This window comes from Theileria annulata, chromosome 1 (genome assembly GCF_000003225.4).
Source record: "Theileria annulata chromosome 1, complete sequence, *** SEQUENCING IN PROGRESS ***".
NCBI lineage: Eukaryota > Apicomplexa > Aconoidasida > Piroplasmida > Theileriidae > Theileria > Theileria annulata.
This window is the reverse complement of record NC_011129.2, coordinates 729525-749264: the sequence shown is the minus strand read 5'-3', so window position 1 is coordinate 749264 and position 19740 is coordinate 729525. Positions and strand designations below refer to the sequence as shown.

Here is a 19740-nt window from a genome sequence, read left to right as displayed (position 1 = left end):
TACTTTTTAAACAATGAACATATCACACATACTCTTGAATAATGCAAGAATCAAACATTCAGCAAGGTTTTTAAAGCCACCAGGATTCTTTAAAAGAGCTGAAATGAGGGAAAAACCTCATAGGAAAACAGGACCTTTTGAGAATCCCGTTAGAAGGTTTGTTCGTCTCCGTGAAAAGGCTCGGTTGTTCTCACAACTTCCTGCTCCCAGGTAACTGTTTATTTTGGATTAAAATACACAGACATGTTCCATTACCGAAGCCAATACTACCGACTCTTCTTAAACCACTTGAATATGTACCAAAAGTATCGCCTGAAGTTTTGGAGAGAAGACTTGAGTTCCTACTCGGAGATAAGGCAAAGCAACAGCAACTCCACGCAAAAATAAGACCAGGATTAACTCCCTATCAAGCCGAGTTATATATGTGGGAGAGACAAATGAGAGACTTGAGGAGGATTTACAGAGCTCAATACATCCAAAAGCTAAACGATGTGACTGAAGAGGAAAGACTAAGGCAATACAATTTATATGTTAAAGAAACCAAGGGTATTTATTCACTAATTATTTAAATTTTAGAAAAATTCGCAAAGAGGGAGGAAATAAGAAGGTCAATTCATGAAGAAAAAAAGAGAAGAGCGGTAACAGAATCATTTAAATTTAAATATATATTTATATTATTCAGATATTGAGGGACACTATGGCAATTGAAAAGAAAGGTAAACAAAATATTAACACTTTACATTTTAGTTACTCAATCACTTGAGCTTGGAAGACTGTCGAGCAAAAAGATCAAGAATATATATTGGCTGAATAAGCTCCAGGGAGCCATGAATTATGATGAAGATAAAAACAATGTTAACATTGAAGAGTAAGTGAAACACACAATTTCTAATAAAATACGTTTAGTATAAATGTAGCTAAGCTGGCAAGTGACCTAGGACACCCAGCAGCTGATTCAAAGAAAATAAGACAGAAAATCCTATCAGGGAACCTATTTTTTAGGTAAATAAAAGGATTCTTTATTAAACACTGTAGAAACATATTGAAGGAGTCATTTGAACTCATGCCTGAAGATATGTTCAGGTACGAAGTGATGGACGAGGAAACACTCACACCAGAAGAAAGAGCAAAAATAACATATGGAGTACTAACAGGTATGAAGAAATACCAATAAACAGTAGTAGATGATGAAAAGCTTGAACTTCTTGACAAAAAAATCAACATTCTTAACGAAAAAATCGATCAGGACTCTAAATTGAAGGGGAAATCAAAAGATAATCTGTATATTCAACTAAGAGATCATCTAGAAGCGGCAAAACTAGCATATCTGGTATGTATTAAAAATATCAATGGAATAATTTGTGAAAATATTAGAATTCTATACTTATTATAAATTGATAATAAAATTTATTTGTTACAAATACAAAATAAAACATTGTTTTTTAATTATTTATTTAAATAAAAAGTAAATTTTGATTATTTATATTCAGGAGAAAAATGTTAAGTCGGAATCATGATATTGGATATTGTGTAACATATTAGGCCTTTTGAATTCATCACTTCACTTTATATGTTATAATACATTTAAAATTATTTATTAATATATAAATATATATTGTAGTAATGAATCTTAAGGTGAAAACTCTTAAAAACGTCCAGGTTGATGTTGACGTTCCCGATACTGCATCAGTAGAAGATTTAATGAACAAAGTGGCTGAATCTTTCCCCAATATGCAAGCGGATTCTCTAAAACTAATTCACGCTGGAAAAATACTTAAAAAGGAGCTCCTTCTCAAAGATTATTCAGATATCAAGGATGGAGATAAAGTAATTGTCATATCATCTAAGACAGTAAGGACAATTTTAAACATCTACATAGTCGAAACGATAATTACAATGATAAATATGTTGTTTAGTCTGATCCTTCCAAAAATCAAGACCCAAATAGCCAACCTTCCTCTACAACTACTCCAACATCAAAACCTCCACAACCACCAACTCAAGACGATACACCTAATCAACCTTCTTCTGGCAATGTAGTTTCCGAACAAACCTATGAAAATGTGTCATCTAAGTTTGTTATGGGATCAGAACTTGAACAGGTATATCAAGTAACTCGATATAATTTATAGAGTATTAATCGTATATGTGAAATGGGTTTTGAGAGACCACTCGTTGAACGGGCTATGGCTGCTGCTTTCAATAACCCTGACAGAGCAGTAGAGTTTTTATCCACGGTATTTTTAATTGATTTAACGATACTTAGGGGAACATTCCTGCCTCCAATATGCCAAACATCAATGCCCAAAATTTAGCCACAGCAGAACATGTATGATTTTCCATCAATTTAATATTTATTTTCAGGGAGATCCTGCTGGAGATGATGTGCTTCAAATGTTACAGTCACATCCAATGTTTGAACAGCTCATACAAGCAGTCCGGTCTGACCCGAACCTACTTCAACAGATGTTGGAAAACCTGGGACAAACTAACCCCGAGCTTTTACAGGTATGTTCATTCATGCTAATTCTTGTCAGGCTATAATCCAAAGGCAAGACGAGTTTGTTGAATTGCTCAGCTCTAGTGCTAGAGCTGCTGCTACAGCTGATCAGTATTCTACTACGGAAAACAATCCAAACATAATCACACTTACACCAGTGGAAATGGAAAGCATACAGCGTCTTGAAGGGTTAGGATTCTCTAGACCCGCAGTTATCGAAGCATACTTGGCTTGTGACAAGAACGAGGAGCTTGCAGCAAACTATTTACTTGAAAACTTTAACGATTTTCAAGAATAACATCAATGAATTAAATCTATTATAATATATTGATTATAAATCATACAAACTAGAAAGATTTATTGATACATATTAATTAATTATAATAAAAGATTAAATATATAAGATAGTTAATGAAAAATATGTATAATAGAAGTTAAAATAACTAGTAATCCATAACAAAGTTATTAAATGAATAGAACGAGTATCAAATTGATGACAGAGGAAGAATAAAATATAATATAAAAAAATTTATTAATTTTAATAATAAATATCAGAAAATGAGAAAACATGGTGAAAGTTATAGGTTAATATATATAAGGAGGATAAAAATACATGTGTATTTAAGTTATATACAAGTATTAAAGAAGTATTAAGATAAGTGCAAAGAATATATTAACACACCCCTAAATTTTATGTCAAATAACAGATTAGAAAAGGAGAAATATTAAAGGGACGTTCATTGATGTACCATGATGTTGAACATAAGATAATGGGGGTTAACCAAGAAATGTAATAATCAATCATTTTGTGCAAGAATTTTAACTTCCCATCCCATTCCGTAAATTTTTTATGTATTTTATTCTATTGTATAATAAATTTTTTGTACTCCATATGATATTAAACAATACAATTGCCATACCCAATTGAAGAATTTAACAAATTCATGTTTATTTATACATGATAGTCCCTCCAATAATCATTTAATTTTATACGAAATTCTAAAATTTCAAGCCATTTTAAATCTTGTTATGACTTGCTAATAAAGTCTAGTCCAATTTGTAACCACAACTGCTATAATAGCTAACAGTATCTACCACCACTAATAGGTGTCGTATCGTAAACATAAATTAAGGATATTTTCTTAAAAATAAATATTTAATTGGAATCCTATTTAATTTCAAAAATCGTGTAATTCTACATCAATACATCAGAAATACCTGTCTAGAATGACCAGTGAATCAAATGAAGATACCAGAAACGGAGACCTGAATAACCGACAAAAGGATGATGATGGTTTCCAAAAAGTATTAACACCTTTCGAAAAAAGAGTGCTCAAGAAGAAAAACCCAGACCTTAAACAAGTGTCGTTGGCAGATTGTAACACACTACAAAACTCAATAATAACACGTCTAAAAAAAAGAGGCTTGGATTTAACAAATGATCCAGATCATACAACATTAGAGTCGAGCAGTCTCGAGCTGGAAGAAGTCCAGGAAATCATAGCTGACCTGGACGAAGCAATAAACGGAGTATTATACCAAGCAGAAAAACCGGACCAAAATTTATCATTAACAGAACTTGAAAATAAAATTAAAGTCGCGAAGAATACACTGTCTCAAATGAAGACTAAAAAAAAGGGAACGTTCTCGAAAGAAGAACTGGATAACGCAACGAAGGAAACCGATGTGTATGTAACATACCTCCAAAACCAAATCACATTAACAAAAGACTATCAAAAGTTAAAGAACGCACAAGTTTCTTTACTAAAGCTTAAAACATTCTTAAAGGATTATATAAACTTGAAAACGCGAATTAGAAATTCCTCAACCAAGATTGAGAAAAACAAAGTGGCAACACCAACAAGTGAACCGAAGGTGTTAGGAACAACAAAGAGAAGTATCGATTACGTGTATGACTTTATAAAGGAGATGAAGGAGAGAAATGGAAGAACACTAGATGTAAATGATTTAACGAGTCGAGATTTCAAAGTTGAGGACGGAACTAAGTTCCAGCCACCATATAACTATTTACAGAAATTAAAACAGAAATTTGAAGTTTTTATCGACAAAACTGGAACAAAACCACTGATATTATCAATTTATGGTTGTAAAGCTGATGTGGATAGGTGTATGGATTTCTTGTCAAACCTGGACCTATCGCGACAAAACAAAGTTCCGATGAGTTTCACAAAGTATCGATTACTTCTAGAAGCGGAGGACAAGTACAATGTACTGCTCAACTATAACTCAAGAACAATGGAACTGATAGGAAAGAATTCGGACGTTAAGGCGTTTTTAGAGTACATGGAATCAATAACAAAGGAAAACCGCGAAAAAGAAAAGCAACTCAATAACGACACAGTAAAGACTAACGACGTGACATATGTCACCGGAGACAACGACAAGCTCTACGACTACTACGTCCTGAGAGCACTAAGTGGCAAGTTCAGACCAAACGTGAGAGAATTGGAGACGGAATTCGGGGTGGGAATAAAGTTTGATTTGACTCCAAGAAACGGACTTGCAAAGGTGTCATTTGTACCTTTACTTAATAACGCAGTGGACGGCTGCATCAAGACGTTCACCAATTACGTTGACCAATACGGATACAAGGAGCTGGGAAAGCTGAGTAATGAAGAAATTTCATTCTTAAGTGATAACGATGTTCAGAAAAAGAGGTACAGATCACAGTACACGACACTAGTGAAGGTGGCTGATAAGTTCTATGTTGTCGGGCTGAAAAAATATTTAAATTTCGGCTTTAATCGAGCACAAAACCTTTTGGAATCAAGACAACAACCGCCGTATAAATTCAAGCTCACAAATGCTCAGTATAACCAGGTCAACCCCCACCTGAATAGTCTACAGGACCAGAAGGGAGTGTACATTACCACAATGGGTCACTCAAATAGCAAAGAGCGAGAAAAGGAGTTTAATGACTTGGATGACCACAAGAATGGAAGTGAAAAGGACATCACGCTCCTAGTGTACGGAAACGCAGTACAGCAGAAGGAGTGTGTCGCAGCACTCAACGAAATGATAAAGTACTTTGTAACAATAGACTTGCCACTTTCGGGAGTGGAATATAATTTACTGTTGGAAGAAAAGAATAGGTTGAACGAATATGAAAACAAATATAAATTAAAGTTGTCACTAACAAAGAATACCTTGACACTCTCAGGACCTAAAATTCAGGTTGAGGCGGTATTAGAAGACCTCAAGACGCTTTTCTCAAAGGTGGTCTACTTTACATTAGATGACCCATCAATGCCGGAAATCATTAACCAAGGCATGGTTTACTCAGTAATGGCGGTTCCTCAAAAGTTCATTGGAAAGATAATAGGGAAAGGAGGATCAACCCTAAAGAATATTCTGCTCCAAACGTCACTGAATAACCTCATTGTAACAAAGTCCTCACACTTCAATCATGAGTCCTCAAACAGCATTGAGAATTTACACCTCAACCACGAAAACCCGAACTCTAACCATGCAAAACTGCTCCCAAATAATATTCGAGACCATAAGGAAAAGAAAACCAAAGCCAAACAGAAAGACAAGGAAGTGGACGTACTCTTCATGATTGGAAGTGGCTTGAGCGTCCACACCACAGTGTCTCTAATAAAACATGTCCTCGACTCCGACGAAGACGTCGTTTTCACAAAACCCGACTCCAGAAATTTGTACGACGAGTACACCAGCAAACACTCGTTCATGCGGAGAACTATCTCAAACTACTCCTCATCCACATCCTCATCAACCAACTACAAGACCGATGTTAAACTTGACATTAACGACATGGATAACTTCCCATCATTGTATTAAATCAATTTTTATTTTTAATTTATTACATTTTTATATTATATATTATATATGGTGTGATTATGTATATATTAAATAAAATATTAGTGTTACAGAAAAGGAACGAGAAGAGAGTCCGATAAGCACTTGTAGGCAACAGGCATCTCGTTCAGGAATTCGTCCTTTTGAGAACGAGACCAACCACAAGCAAGCATATTCAGAACATACTAAAAGTATATTAAAATATGTAGGTATGGTGAAAAAACCTCTAAATTACGGCAGTCAGGGTCAAAGAATGCAGATTTCATCTTGTTTACAAGGCGAAGGTGAGCCCTAAAGTTGGTAAGTAGAGTAGTCTTTGAGACAGACCAGTCCTTGAAAAAAACATAGCAATGAGAAAGAAACCCTAAAATACAAATGAAAAGATATAGGAAAACAAACGTATAGGACTAGATTCAGCTAAGGATATGAGAAAATGAATATAATCTTGACAAGACTCAGATAATGGAGGTGGGTCGACCTAAGAAATATTTATTAAGAATCATATTCAAACATTCAAGAGTGATGAAATATATGCGATATCAGTTTCAAGTCTAGGTAAAAGCTCTGAAGGGCCCATATCCCGGAGTGCAGTGAATTCACGCCTCTTATCAAACTCGTTAACGAACACGGTGGTGACTCCAGCAATGTTGGACAAAAACCTTAATCCAGCCTAAGATAACAAATTATAATGGAAAACAGAAAATACATTTCTATCAAATTCATCGGATGTTTCTTTCTTAAGACTTAGCGGTTTAAGAGACTCTGTAACCTCAACCATTCTGGGAATGACTTCCTGAACAATAAATCCCCTAAAAATTATATTAATAAATTAGATCCTAGAATATATAAACTTGTTTATATATACCTTTTAGGGTCAATATCATAAATTTCAGAGCCAGGGTTCTCAAACACGAGAACATCGTTAACACATGGTTTCAATCTTTGCCAGTACTTCATGCGAAGTTCATTGTGGAGCTGTTTTGAGAAAGCAGACCGTCTCTTTCGTTCATCTCTACTTATTCTGTTCCGAACCTTGATTTTTCTAAGGAATGGTCTGGGTGGAGCGAAGGCCAATGAGGATTCCAACGATATATAAGTACATTTAGATGAAATTAACCAGATAGGCATCAAATTTATTATTAAAATCGGTCCAATATACATATAAAATTTACATACAAAATATAAACTAATAATTACAACAAATGTGTAGTGAACAGCATTAAATATAATTTCAGTAAATTAAGATATTTTAATCACATGGAATCTCCAGGCATTCCTAAATTTTATTTATTAAACAAATTTTAATATTTTTATAGATATATTGATCTAATGTGTCTCTTATTACCTTTCTTATCAGCATATAGATAATGGAGCTCGTTAATGTCTCGACGATCAACAATCTTGGTCCAGCCGTCCTTATGAACATGGTATACTACAATGTTTATTACATTAATGGATGAAATAGTCTTATTGATTAATAACCATAATATGTAACTAACTATTCCTTTAGTCTATTTAAGATACAGTTAACAAATCCTCCTGAAAAACCGTCTCTATGTCCAGCTTGGTAAATAGCTCTTGTTCCAAGCTCTACTGCTTCTTCAAGTGTCATATTACTAAAATTATTGTTACAAAAGGATATAAACTATTATTTTATTCTAATCTAACTAATTGATTAATTGAATATCAACCTTCTATATCCCTGGTCAATAACACCGTAAGCAAACAAGGAGCCTGAGCCTACGCTAAATAGCTTTCCCTTGACCCTCTCGCCTTCACTACTGACATAATATAGCCCAGGTCCCTAATAAATATTGTGTATTTATGGGATAACATACGTTCAGATCATATCCAGCAATCATTGTTCCAGCTGATAGTCCATAGCCCTTGAAATAGTAGAAGATGTTTGCTAGAATCTGTGAAGCAGCTCCAACAGAGATCCGGCACTAAAACTACCATGATGTTTTTGGTTAATACCTGATTTCTAAGCTCATGTAATCTGCAGAGCTTTGCAAGATGTCTTTCCCAGTATGAACAGTCTGCTGCTCCACCTGCCATGGTTCCCAAGAGATAAGAGTTGATCTCAATGACTTTGCTGACGTTCTGAGTTGAGACTATAGGACCCATCGAGGCCCTGCTATCAACTGCAAGTATAACTCCTTGATCAAAAATAAACCCTAATGTTGTTGTTCCCTTTTTAAAATTCTTAACGTTTCGAGCCTCTTGTGTCATATATGTGTTTAACATATTCACCTAAAAATTGTAAAATATAATTAAAAATTAAAAATAAATTAAATTTAATTAGAATTTACCTCTTTAATTGGAAATATCTTGAATCCATTCCTTAGAATATCTGTTGCGTTTCCTGACTGGATAACAACATCGTCATACCGCTTTAAATCATTTTCTTCCATTTTGTTCCAATGAATATATTAATTTTGAAGGAAAATAAGAGTATTTATAATATGTTTCAAAGTATTTTGTTAGTTAAATTTATATACGATAAGGTTTATAAAAGAAAAAACATCATTGGTACCACATCAATATTAAATAAAATAAAAACTCATAAAATTATTTTCTATTTTATTTATTGTAATAATCACAATAATATTCTTTTATTTATGTTATTGCCCAATCAGCAAAATGAATACCAACAATCACATACACATATTGTAAAAATATACATTGGACATTAAATAATATTTTAGGATATTGATTGTGTTAAAATTTCCATGAAATCGTCGTACTTTGTGTATTCTGAAAATTTGTTTGAATTAATCCTACACATACCTCTATGTTTATTGAATATTTCATACAGACTGTATGCGTTATTCTTATTCAATTCTCCCAAATGGTTCAAAGCTATGATACTCTTGATTTTTGAATACAATTTATCTTCATATACCCTGAACTTGTTTAGATTCTATTTTCCTTACCCGAATTTATTATAACAGTCTATGATCTTAATAATTGTGTTCAATTCATTCTTCTCCTGTTCCAACAGTGCAATAATCTCATTTGACCATTTCCTCATAAGTTTTTGTATAACTAATAGTATTTGGTTATTTTCACCAACACTCTTTATATCATTAAAATCATTTATACAGCTCGAGGCACAGAATAATTTGGTGATTGCTACCAGTGTATTACTTAAATCTACAATGTTCAATTCCATCCTAATTGTGAACATATGTTCAATGATATTTAAGAGTTCTTGTTGCCCAAGTTCAAATGACCATTTGGAGAACGACACCAATAGATTTGAAACACATTCCATTTTAAAATTCTGTAAAGTGTTTAAAGATCTGTTCTTTATTGACATGACTATTTCTTCTATTATTTCCTGGTTTACTGATATGTTTGAGTTATTTAGTGTAGATTTTATTGTCCCAAGTGCATAAAGTGAGTTGGTAAGATCATTTGGGGCTGAAAATCTTACTCTTGAAACTATTTCATGTTTGCACTGGTTCTGAATATCCTTATAATTATTCTCAAATATCATGAACCCGTTCAGAACTCTTAATAGCTCAAATATATTACACGCGTTTAAATTATTTACTAAATTGCCTATATTTCCGTTATTGATCATTAACTGACTTGAGAAAATGTTAAAAAGCTGTTCATGGTAGTATCCAAGTGTTACTAAAGAGTTTATAATTACACTAAGTTCCTGTGGACTGAAGTTGAAGTACCGAAATGACTTTAGTATGTGGTTAGAAATTTTAGATAAAAATATCTTATCATTATCCTAATTCCAATACATAGTTTAACAACTTACTCCAAACTTTGATATTGCGTTCAATACCATACACATTTCAATTGAAGTCCTAAATTCGTATATTCTTGATGAGATTTCGAATTTTAAAATGTTATAAAGGTCTGGTGTTAGCATTTTTCCCTTAGAGTAGGCTGATAAAACCATCGAAAGATGAACCTATAGGAACATTAAAACAACCTTGGTACCGATGTGAAAAATGAGATTTTCTTTATTATTTGTGGAATCAAAAGTTCAAATAACTCCTTGTCGTATATTCTACCTCTTGAAAGACTGTTTAGTAATAACGCTATATCAATAGGCTTAAATTCCAAATGCCTCTAATACATTTTATAATAAAATATTTAATAAAACACACTTCCTTTGATTTTAACAGTATTGAATCCCATTCTGTTGTATTGAAATTTAAATTTCTAGCTAATTTATTTGCATAATGTGATATTTGTTCAACTCGATCATTCTCTAAACAATATGATAAGATATACTTTTAGTATTTATACTTTACCTTTATAAAACGGTCTTTTCATTCGTTCTCTTAATTCATATTTCTCGTATGAGTGGAAGGTTGTAAACCACAAAACCTTCCGATATATACAGCGAGAATCAATCTGAATGAGTTTAGAACCATTTTGAAATTTTGAAATTTGAATCCTCTGCATACTAAACATCACAGAAACATATTTTAAAAAATTAAAACTATATAAATCAGTTCAATTATAATTATATTATCATTCTACACCACTTTGAAAATTATTATAAAAACATAAAATATATTTTAAATGTGTTAGTAAATTTCCATGTAAAATATAATAAAATGTATAAATAAAGATGATAATATATTATCAACTTCTGAAAAGCCTCCTTAACAGTATAAATAGGAATAGCAGAGTAAATGCCACAATTAATGCAAGAGCCCAGAGTGGAAGTTTTAAACCCTAAATTGATTATAATTGTGTAACATTCTGTTTAATAATGTAAAAACAAACATATCCTCGAGCTATTTTACTCATATTTAGCAATGTCGTGTTGAGCGATAATGATGCAGAATTGAACACTTTTGACTAAAAATTAAAGTATCAAATGTTATATATTAAACTAACCACAGAAGATAAGTGAGCCTTGGATTTTTTAAGTTCATTGTGCATATTTGTACTAATCTGTATGCAATGATTGAATTACTCAAGAATACTAGATTATATCAACAATAAAATTTCTATATATCTTTTTAAATAAATATTTATATGAATATTTGTTTTATTTACATTTTTAAGGCTATCGACTTTGCTTTCAAGGTCCACTACGAATGTATCATCGGAACCGAACCGGTTAATATCCGATACTTTAGACTGCGATAGTTGTTTACTAGATTTATAATAGGACATGTTTAAAAATAATATACATTTATAAAATAGGTTAAAATTAAATTAGTTGAAAAATATAATATGAATCACACATGTTCATTGTAAATTGGGTAGAATAGTTAATAAATCTTTAAATAGATTAGTAAAAATTAAACAGGATTATATCATGTCAAATGAATAAAAATGTTGATAATAATCAGCGATGAGCACAACACGAGAGGCTGAATAAACCGCCACCATCACGAAGTGATATATTTCCTAGAGTATAAATATATAAAAATTACCAATATCTTAATAACTGTATTTTGATAATTAGAATGAACATACTTCTACTTGAGACTCCCATGGGTCCTCTCTTTACGCCTTGTACCTGAATAATTATGTTACAGGCTTAACATATATTAACAGATAAATATGTAAATATAATGAGTTGTTACCCCTGATTCAATGTCAAAAAGGCCATTTTTGACGTTTTCGTATATTAACTCAGCCGTGGTTAGAAACGCCTATAAAATGTGTAAACTATTATCACATACAGCCTCCACGTTGTAATCTCCTTTAGCTGAGGTTTCCATGTAAATAAGATCATTTTGGTCAGCAAATTGCTTGCCTAATTATTTTTAAAATAATAGAATTAAATTAAATATAGTTATCTAATATGTTGTAATATACCTTCATGATACTCAACTTCTCTGGATGCCACATCAGTTTTATTTCCGATTAGTATGATGGACATGGTAGGAGATCCATGATCTCTGACTTCCTCAAGCCATTTGGTAAGATGTTCAAAAGTTGATCTCCTAAATATTTGTAAAATTAAAATAATACCTAGAAATATCGAATACAAGCAATGCTCCCGCCGCTCCTCTGTAGTATGATCTAGTAATTGAGCGAAATGACTCCTGACCAGCCGTATCCCAAATTTGTAGCTTAATTTGTTCTCCTTGTACTGTAATAAATCTAGTTCCAAATTCAACACCAATTGTTAAATCATGGTCAGGTTTAAAGCGTTTATCTGTAAACCTTAACAGGAGACAACTTTTCCCAACTCCTAATATAAAATATATTTTATAAATTAATAATATATTAAAGCAATATAACTTAGGGTGTAAATAAATAAATCATACCTGTATCACCAATAATGATGTACTTGAAAAGGTATTTATAGTATGACATTGTAATAAATTAGATTTTAAAAAAGGCCATATGACAATATATATATGAAAAATAATATAAATGAACAATATTAATACAATCAAGAGGAAGAGGTGCAAATAGTGTCGACAAATACATCAACTAACAAACATTTTTATTTTTATGAAATCATATTTAAAATTATTGATATTTCTATTATAATATGAGATTTTTTATATAGATTAATTATCTAGTAAAATAAATTGTATCGACATACTAGCTCATGATGGGGGTATGAAATTACAAAAATATATATAATCCATTATTTATTTAATTAAAATAATATTTTTTTCATTAAACAATTTACATATTCTATACTATTACAATTTTTCTAATTTTGGTTAATTTCAAATGATACACACAATTTACATTACATTAAACATCATTAGATTTTAAATTTTAACCAATTAAATGGCTCAATATTTTATCAATAATAATTTTTCTTTCATTTATGTTAGAATCTTCTATTATGTTTACATCTTCCTCATTAAATTCATTTTTCAGTATCGACGTCAATATTTCAGTTTTTAAAATTCCCAAACAACCTTTAATTCTCATGTTCAATTCAAGATTATCTAACTCTTTTAATTCCTAATCATATATTATTCTTAAATTTTCGAACTCTATTTTCTGATTCTGCTATATCTGATGATTGATTCTCTACACATTTATCTTTTAGTTTTACATTTCTCTTATCTACATCACCTTCCTTTGATATAATTTTTTTCTTATCCTTCTAAATGCATAGGTAATGTTTGAATACAATTTATCGCACCTTTGATACTTTTGGTAACTCTATCCCGTAAGATTCTTTCTTATCATTTAGGGAATCTTTAGTGAATTTTGGAACTATAAATATTTGTATATATAATAAAACGATATCTACAATATTTTTATTCATACAATTAACTAATGGAAGATAGTTGAAGTCATTTAATCGTGTGTTAGGATTTATAGATTCATCCCTAAATTAAATTCAAACAATATGAATTTGGGTTTACTTTTTATCATTGTCATTAATGAATAATGCTGTTGTTGTATCTTGAGTTGTAATTTGCGATAAATCTCTGTTACCAACTATACTATTGGACAGTTTAGAATGTTCTAAATCATTCCCGATTCTATAGATTTATTGTATTCTTATATATGATATTTAGTGGTTGGATTTTACTTTATTTGGTTATGGTTCTCTATTAATGATCTCAGATCCACAAGGGACATCCTCTGACTGTTGGCCATTTATAAATATAAAACAGATCAACATTTTTATAATAAATTAATTTAAACTATTAATAAATGTGTTGTGAATTTTGTAAGGAAGTGAGAAAATAATGGAAATTTCGATGAAAATATTCAAATTAATGAAAGGTAAATGAGTTGTGTAAAAGAAATGTACTAAATTTGTATTTATAATATTTGAATCTTAACTTTTATATATTTCTAGAACTTTAAAAATATTTTAAAGGTGTTAAAATTTTATATGAGTTTGTAATTGGATCCAAATTCCTTGACCGCATGTCTGTTGCCCAATATTATAAATCAAATGACTCGAAAAATATCATAATTTATTATTTATGTATTTATATATTTTAATTTATATATAAGTTTATAACTTTAATTTTCTAGTAACATTGTTTTAATATAATTTTAAGAATTTATTTATCGTATTGTTATATGTTTGACATTTTAAATTTTAAAGGTACTATCTTATAAATATGAAACTAATATAAAAGGATCAAATATTAAGTGAATAAATCACACATTCAATAGCGAGAATTTAAAATAATTTAGTAATCAGTTCTCGTTAATTTCATTCAATTACATGATATATGTATAGTAGCCACTTTATTATTTATTATTAAAATGGTAGAAAACACCGAGAGTTCTGACACGAAAAACTTCTATAACGTAAGCCCACTTCTGACTGAGAGTGACTATGAGTCCCTGAAGATATTTGCCGGCGGCCTCACAAGGTCAACGACACCAGAGGACCTGAAAGAATACTTTTCCAAGTATGGAGAAGTGACACATACTGAAATAGTTCGAGATAAGAATACAGGTAGGAGCAGAGGGTTTGGGTTTGTTACATTTGCAGATAGGGATTCTGTAAATACAGTTTTGAGGAAGGTTCATAAGATCGATGGCGTTGAAGCAGACGTTAAACTTGCTGTCAGAAAGGAAAAATCTAAGATTCTGGCCCCTCAGTATGACCAAACAAAGAGAATCTTTGTCGGAGGAGTGTCAGAGAAGATAACTGAGTCCTATTTCAGGGACTATTTCGCTAGATACGGACCCATCACATCGTATAACTACCTTGTTGACAGGGCCACTAACAGGCCCAGGGGATACGGGTTTGTAATTTACGAGAACATGGAAGACGCAGAGAAATCTATCGGTATGCACCTTTCGTTGGGAAGAAACTGCGAAGCTAAGTTTGCCGAGCCCAAATACCCTGAAAAGGAAGAGACCATGATCAGCGATTTCGACTACTCAGCTTACTACTACGCCCAGGCAAATCTTCTATACTCTCAGTACCTATCTCAATTGTATAACGGCCAAACAAATCCTGAGTCATCAAGTACTGACGAGAATTCTACAAATAGATCTAGAGAGTCAAGTCCTCATCGCAGGCGTGAACGATCTTCTGACCGAAAGAGGTCGAGAAGAAGTCGCACTAGGTCAAGATCTAGGACGAGATCAAGGTCCAGATCAAGATCCAGGCACAGATCAAGATCAAGTTCTCGATCTTACAGTAGAAGGAAACACAGGCGTTAGCACCTTAGCTCACTCTTTAATATTAATTTGCTGTATTTTATCCAACATACAATTTATTTACCATACTATATACATAATGTATATAACAGTGTATGTTACATCAATTATCTTTATTAAATTAGCTGTGCTTGTTTTTAAATGACTTTTTAATATGTTTGGGTATCTTGTGTTCTCTACGTTCTCTGTTCATTTGCTTAACCATCCTTTTCCACTCCTTAGGATCAATCCCTTCTGGTATCTTCCCGTTAAACTTGACGTTATCCTCAGGTGATTCAACATCCTGATCAGACGAACTATTAGAATCAAGATTATCTTCAAATAAAGAATCCTCATTACCATAATTAGTCTTATTAGGTTCTGGTAAATTGTTTTCCCTCTCCAACCTGTCCAAAATGTCCACAGTTAAGGATGAAAGGTTTAGATGATTAAGCGAACTCCATGAAGCCTGGTTTGAAATGAAGTTTACACTCTCAAAAGGTTCTTTGATGAAAATTATAGGATCCTTAATGAGTAACAAGTTATATACATGATTGTAAAAGGCGTTGTATAACAACCTTTTCTTCATTATGACTTCCCTTAAGTGATCAACCTTGGCATTTTTTGACGTATAAACCATCTTATTAACGTATTCATCTACATTTTCATCCAACGACTCCACTCTCAACTCATTTCCAAGATCAAGTTCCATAGTTATAAAATTAAACAGCTGAAACGACGTCAGTATATTGAAAGAGTTTTGTAATACACTGTCAGAGTGGTCACAATCAATAGAAAAATCGGAATCTTCTTCATTTGGATTATCAAATGAAACTGTGGTAAAGAAAGTAGTTATATTTTCACAATCCCTCTTCAAAAAGTACATTGAGTTTGGGTGGTCATTTTCAACAGCCTGAGAAACGTCTATAACAACAACCCTGGATTCTGAGTAGAGAAGGTTATATGAGGAAAAGTCTGCGTGGATGAGCTTGGATTCTTGGTACAAGATTCTCATGATTGAAATGACTTGAGAGTAAATTAGAAGCCATTCTGATACAGGCAGCTGACCTAAATCCTTTAATTTTGTTCCAATTCTTCCATTCGAGTCATGGATTAGCTCCATTACCAGAATATGGTCCTTAAGAGCTATAGGGCAAGGGCAATAAATTCCTGATAAAGATATTCTACGAAGGTTTCGAAATTCCTTTTCAGCCCATTGGCTAACCATTTTTCTCGGATTCTTAGTTCCTACATATGATCTCCTGAATCTAAATTCCCCCTCAATATATCTTGATCGATCTTTAAAAATCAGAATTGAAGTTTTATAAACTTTAATTGCAATTCTATGCTTTGTTGATAGAAGTGTACCTTCCGCTTCGTAAACATTGGCTTCCTTACCGGTGCTTATAACTCCGTATATGAAGTCAAAAATACCACGACCATGTAATCTTTTTAACCTTATATATGTTCTTTTGTCTAAAACCTGTTGAACAGTAACTCTTTTATCCTTAGTCAGGCCCTTCTCTAAGGAATTCCTCTTGTAAATTATGCTATTGCGTGCCAGTCTAGACTCATCGTTCGGGGATCTTTTAAAAAATAATATTCCAGAGGTGTTTTCTTCAGAATCAGCAATATCTTCCTCGGAATCCGGGTCGGATTCTGAAGAAAAATAGGATTCTTCAGTTGACATTTAAATCAAACAACTAATAACTATAATTGTACAGAAAATAACATGATGATTATTTATTTAAAATTAAATTAATAAAATGAATTGTGACATTAAATCAATATAGTACAAAATAAAATCATTTTGTTGAATTATAATGATTCTAATCAAGTAGTGCTAATTCTCTAACTTTTACAATTAATTTAATTAATATATATTTTAATTACATTGATTATTCATTCCTTTAAATCTTCATTAATTTTTCAATAATTCACTATTTATCTAAATTTATATTTATTTGGGATATCCGCCATTATTGATGTTATAAACATTTATTAAATATTTTAATTTAAGCCCATAGCTCCTTTTAATAAAGATGTTTCTGTTTTTAATTTATTTCTTTAAAGGCTCATTATCAATTCTCTGAACATGTTTGGAACTAACATTCTTGGCCAGAACAACAAGGACGAAGACTATGTTATGTCCGAAAACAGGACTGACACTAGCGATGATCAGAATAGCGAGGTTGGTTACTGGTTTTCATTTTGTATAGATGACCTGGATCGAGTGGTACTGCAGCTTAAAGGGTAATCAGTACTACATCCAGGTAGATGAGTCGTTTATTAGAGACGAATTTAACCTCGTGGGTATGTGCATACAAATTTATAAGTTTTCAGGACTCCAGTACCAAGTTTCATACTACAATACTGCACTTCAGCTAATTTTGGACAATTACGAGAATGACTTTTATGACGATGACGACTACGAAAGCCTCTCTGAAAAGGGAAAACAACATCAGATAAATACCTCAGCACAACTGCTCTATGGGCTAATACACAGCAGATTTATAATGACTTCAAAGGGTATGCATCTCATGATGCAAAAATATAAGGATAAGGTTTTTGGATTCTGCCCTAATTTCAGTTGCGAAAACGCCTCAGTTCTACCAATAGGACTGGTTGACGCTCCAGCACACCACACGGCTAAGATTTTTTGCCCTTCATGCAATGTAAGTATTAGTTATTAAACTAATAAAATGATAATATTAATAGGAGACCTATCACCCACCCAAGTCAAGTAGATTGGGACTAATAGACGGAGCTTATTATGGAACTACGTTTGCACATTTATTTTTAATGGTTAATGAGTCTGTTGTAAGTTATTTACAAATTTAAATATTTGTAGATACCGAGAGGACCTTCATACTACTACGTTCCGAAGATTTATGGATACCGAATAAGTCCATACGTTAAAAAAAATTCAAAGTACAGTTAAAAATTTTTATTTTTTCTTTAGCTCTGTTGAAATCTACGACTCTTAGTCGTTTCATTTAACAATGAATTCAGTAACTTATCCCCTTCAATTTTTAAATCTTCCAAATACATGTCTATTGTCCTTATTATAGCCTCTGGAGGAATAGACCCCAAGTCTATCCTCTCCTGTTTTGAATCAGATTTGTCCTCAGAATTCATAGCTTCCTTTGAATTAGTTCCATTTTCATTTGTACTTTTTGAGTTCTTTTCACTAGTCACGTCCTGTTTGTTGACTGTGAACTCATTTTTTAGATTTTTGAAAACATTTACAAACGAATCTAGTCCATTTTTAACAAACTTTGGAACCTCAGTTCTGGCCAACTTCATCCTCGAGTTTATTTCTGAAATGTCAGTCCCCGACCCGCCAAGTGACTCTGAAAGCTCTGAAAAATATTTATTTAATAAAATTAACCCTTGTATTTCTCATCTACAGTTGCTTTTATGTTCTCCAGCTTCTCAATTACAGCTTCTGAGGATTTCTGAAATCTAGAGAAAATTGTTATCACGAGTTAACTGTTGACTTACTTGTTAGTATAACTCTGGTCAATTCCCTCAACAATTGCAGAGAAATGAACCTTAAGCTGATTTTCAAAGTGTGTAATATGAAAGTTTACAAGGTCCTTGGCATCTTGAATTTCGAGTTTTAACTGAAAAGAAATTACTAATTTTCGGGCAAACCAACATCTCTTGCAGTTTTTGGACTAGTTATTTTACAAGCAGTGCAAGTCTCCCATCCAGAAAGGCTACTTTGAATGAATGATGACCCTAAGAAAAACAGATTAATATTATATTAGTTGTAAATTGAAGATAATAAGTTCCTAATTAGATTTACTAAGTTTGTAGTTCGAAGCAGTGAGCGATGGAGAGAAGAAAAATGAAATGTAAAGCATCAAAGTTATCATTGTTATTAAGCACAGGAATAATAAAGCTAACATGGAGTCTCATAAGATGAAACAATTAAATATTTATAATCAGTAAATAAGATATATAAATATAGATTATGTAGTATAAATGAAATTGATGGTTAAATTATAGCTATTAAAGATATAGTTTAACAAAAAAATACACAAAAAAGAAATAGAACTAATTTAAATGTAGAAATAGATACAAGTTGATGAAGGATTAGGAATGTGCCAAGTTCATAAGTGAATCATGAAAAGGAGAAATATGGACTAAAAAATTAAATTAAGGTGTTGGTTCTAAGAAATTTTAATTTGTGAAGAATTAAATAAAATGAAGATGGATCAGAATTTATTAATAAAATTTAATAATTCTTTAACTAAATAACAATTGCCTCATAATTTGGTAGAAAAATCATATTTCCCTTAATTTTTTGTACC

General features: G+C 31.9%; 12 protein-coding genes across 12 annotated transcripts, besides 3 other annotated features; 6 read left to right on the top strand and 6 right to left on the bottom strand.

Annotated features, from left to right (window-relative positions):
• Positions 1 to 13: 13 nt before the first annotated feature.
• On the top strand, positions 14 to 1393 carry TA06125 (uncharacterized protein; the record flags this gene model as incomplete). Its single annotated transcript, XM_948810.1, has 8 exons — positions 14 to 210; positions 242 to 546; positions 577 to 638; positions 683 to 716; positions 748 to 868; positions 907 to 1002; positions 1036 to 1154; positions 1185 to 1393. 8 exons carry the CDS (start codon positions 14 to 16, stop codon positions 1391 to 1393), a joined length of 1143 nt encoding a protein of 380 aa, XP_953903.1.
• Positions 1394 to 1623: 230 nt separating this feature from the next.
• TA06130 (DNA repair protein (RAD23)) lies at positions 1624 to 2798 on the top strand (the record flags this gene model as incomplete). The annotated part of the gene is made up of 6 exons (XM_948809.1): positions 1624 to 1851; positions 1917 to 2102; positions 2133 to 2237; positions 2267 to 2329; positions 2365 to 2508; positions 2538 to 2798. 6 exons carry the CDS (start codon positions 1624 to 1626, stop codon positions 2796 to 2798), a joined length of 987 nt encoding a protein of 328 aa, XP_953902.1.
• Positions 2799 to 3727: 929 nt separating this feature from the next.
• On the top strand, positions 3728 to 6322 carry TA06135 (uncharacterized protein; the record flags this gene model as incomplete). Its single annotated transcript, XM_948808.1, has 1 exon — positions 3728 to 6322. The coding sequence occupies one exon, from the start codon at positions 3728 to 3730 to the stop codon at positions 6320 to 6322; it is 2595 nt and encodes an 864-aa protein (XP_953901.1).
• An 86-nt stretch (positions 6323 to 6408) lies between these two features.
• Positions 6409 to 7501, bottom strand: TA06150 (uncharacterized protein; the record flags this gene model as incomplete). Its single annotated transcript, XM_948807.1, has 6 exons — positions 6409 to 6525; positions 6565 to 6704; positions 6740 to 6818; positions 6852 to 7010; positions 7047 to 7149; positions 7206 to 7501. The coding sequence occupies 6 exons, from the start codon at positions 7499 to 7501 to the stop codon at positions 6409 to 6411; spliced, it is 894 nt and encodes a 297-aa protein (XP_953900.1).
• Positions 6689 to 6694: a sequence feature (GPI-Anchor Signal predicted for TA06150 by DGPI v2.04 with cleavage site probability 0.172 near 270).
• Positions 7502 to 7650: 149 nt separating the features above from the next.
• On the bottom strand, positions 7651 to 8754 carry TA06155 (20S proteasome beta 5 subunit, putative; the record flags this gene model as incomplete). The annotated part of the gene is made up of 6 exons (XM_948806.1): positions 7651 to 7772; positions 7865 to 7956; positions 8032 to 8144; positions 8179 to 8286; positions 8318 to 8593; positions 8653 to 8754. The coding sequence occupies 6 exons, from the start codon at positions 8752 to 8754 to the stop codon at positions 7651 to 7653; spliced, it is 813 nt and encodes a 270-aa protein (XP_953899.1).
• Positions 8755 to 9044: 290 nt separating this feature from the next.
• On the bottom strand, positions 9045 to 11497 carry TA06160 (uncharacterized protein; the record flags this gene model as incomplete). The annotated part of the gene is made up of 9 exons (XM_948805.1): positions 9045 to 9246; positions 9277 to 10088; positions 10119 to 10274; positions 10304 to 10435; positions 10474 to 10577; positions 10621 to 10768; positions 10813 to 10848; positions 11102 to 11176; positions 11378 to 11497. 9 exons carry the CDS (start codon positions 11495 to 11497, stop codon positions 9045 to 9047), a joined length of 1785 nt encoding a protein of 594 aa, XP_953898.1.
• A 259-nt stretch (positions 11498 to 11756) lies between these two features.
• TA06165 (Rab GTPAse, putative) lies at positions 11757 to 12652 on the bottom strand (the record flags this gene model as incomplete). Its single annotated transcript, XM_948804.1, has 6 exons — positions 11757 to 11846; positions 11914 to 11982; positions 12013 to 12086; positions 12149 to 12276; positions 12305 to 12527; positions 12604 to 12652. 6 exons carry the CDS (start codon positions 12650 to 12652, stop codon positions 11757 to 11759), a joined length of 633 nt encoding a protein of 210 aa, XP_953897.1.
• Positions 12653 to 13069: 417 nt separating this feature from the next.
• On the bottom strand, positions 13070 to 13909 carry TA06170 (uncharacterized protein; the record flags this gene model as incomplete). The annotated part of the gene is made up of 6 exons (XM_948803.1): positions 13070 to 13261; positions 13293 to 13406; positions 13446 to 13519; positions 13574 to 13635; positions 13672 to 13791; positions 13842 to 13909. The coding sequence occupies 6 exons, from the start codon at positions 13907 to 13909 to the stop codon at positions 13070 to 13072; spliced, it is 630 nt and encodes a 209-aa protein (XP_953896.1).
• A 624-nt stretch (positions 13910 to 14533) lies between these two features.
• TA06175 (RNA-binding (SR) protein, putative) lies at positions 14534 to 15445 on the top strand (the record flags this gene model as incomplete). The annotated part of the gene is made up of 1 exon (XM_948802.1): positions 14534 to 15445. One exon carries the CDS (start codon positions 14534 to 14536, stop codon positions 15443 to 15445), a length of 912 nt encoding a protein of 303 aa, XP_953895.1.
• A 118-nt stretch (positions 15446 to 15563) lies between these two features.
• TA06180 (protein kinase, putative) lies at positions 15564 to 17111 on the bottom strand (the record flags this gene model as incomplete). The annotated part of the gene is made up of 1 exon (XM_948801.1): positions 15564 to 17111. One exon carries the CDS (start codon positions 17109 to 17111, stop codon positions 15564 to 15566), a length of 1548 nt encoding a protein of 515 aa, XP_953894.1.
• Positions 17112 to 17516: 405 nt separating this feature from the next.
• TA06185 (casein kinase II, beta subunit, putative) lies at positions 17517 to 18362 on the top strand (the record flags this gene model as incomplete). The annotated part of the gene is made up of 4 exons (XM_948800.1): positions 17517 to 17612; positions 17641 to 18096; positions 18140 to 18241; positions 18273 to 18362. 4 exons carry the CDS (start codon positions 17517 to 17519, stop codon positions 18360 to 18362), a joined length of 744 nt encoding a protein of 247 aa, XP_953893.1.
• Positions 18363 to 18470: 108 nt separating this feature from the next.
• TA06195 (uncharacterized protein) lies at positions 18471 to 19047 on the top strand (the record flags this gene model as incomplete). The annotated part of the gene is made up of 2 exons (XM_948799.1): positions 18471 to 18832; positions 18891 to 19047. The coding sequence occupies 2 exons, from the start codon at positions 18471 to 18473 to the stop codon at positions 19045 to 19047; spliced, it is 519 nt and encodes a 172-aa protein (XP_953892.1).
• Positions 18582 to 18650: a sequence feature (1 probable transmembrane helix predicted for TA06195 by TMHMM2.0 at aa 38-60).
• Positions 18888 to 18893: a sequence feature (GPI-Anchor Signal predicted for TA06195 by DGPI v2.04 with cleavage site probability 0.3306 near 140).
• Positions 19048 to 19740: the final 693 nt, after the last annotated feature.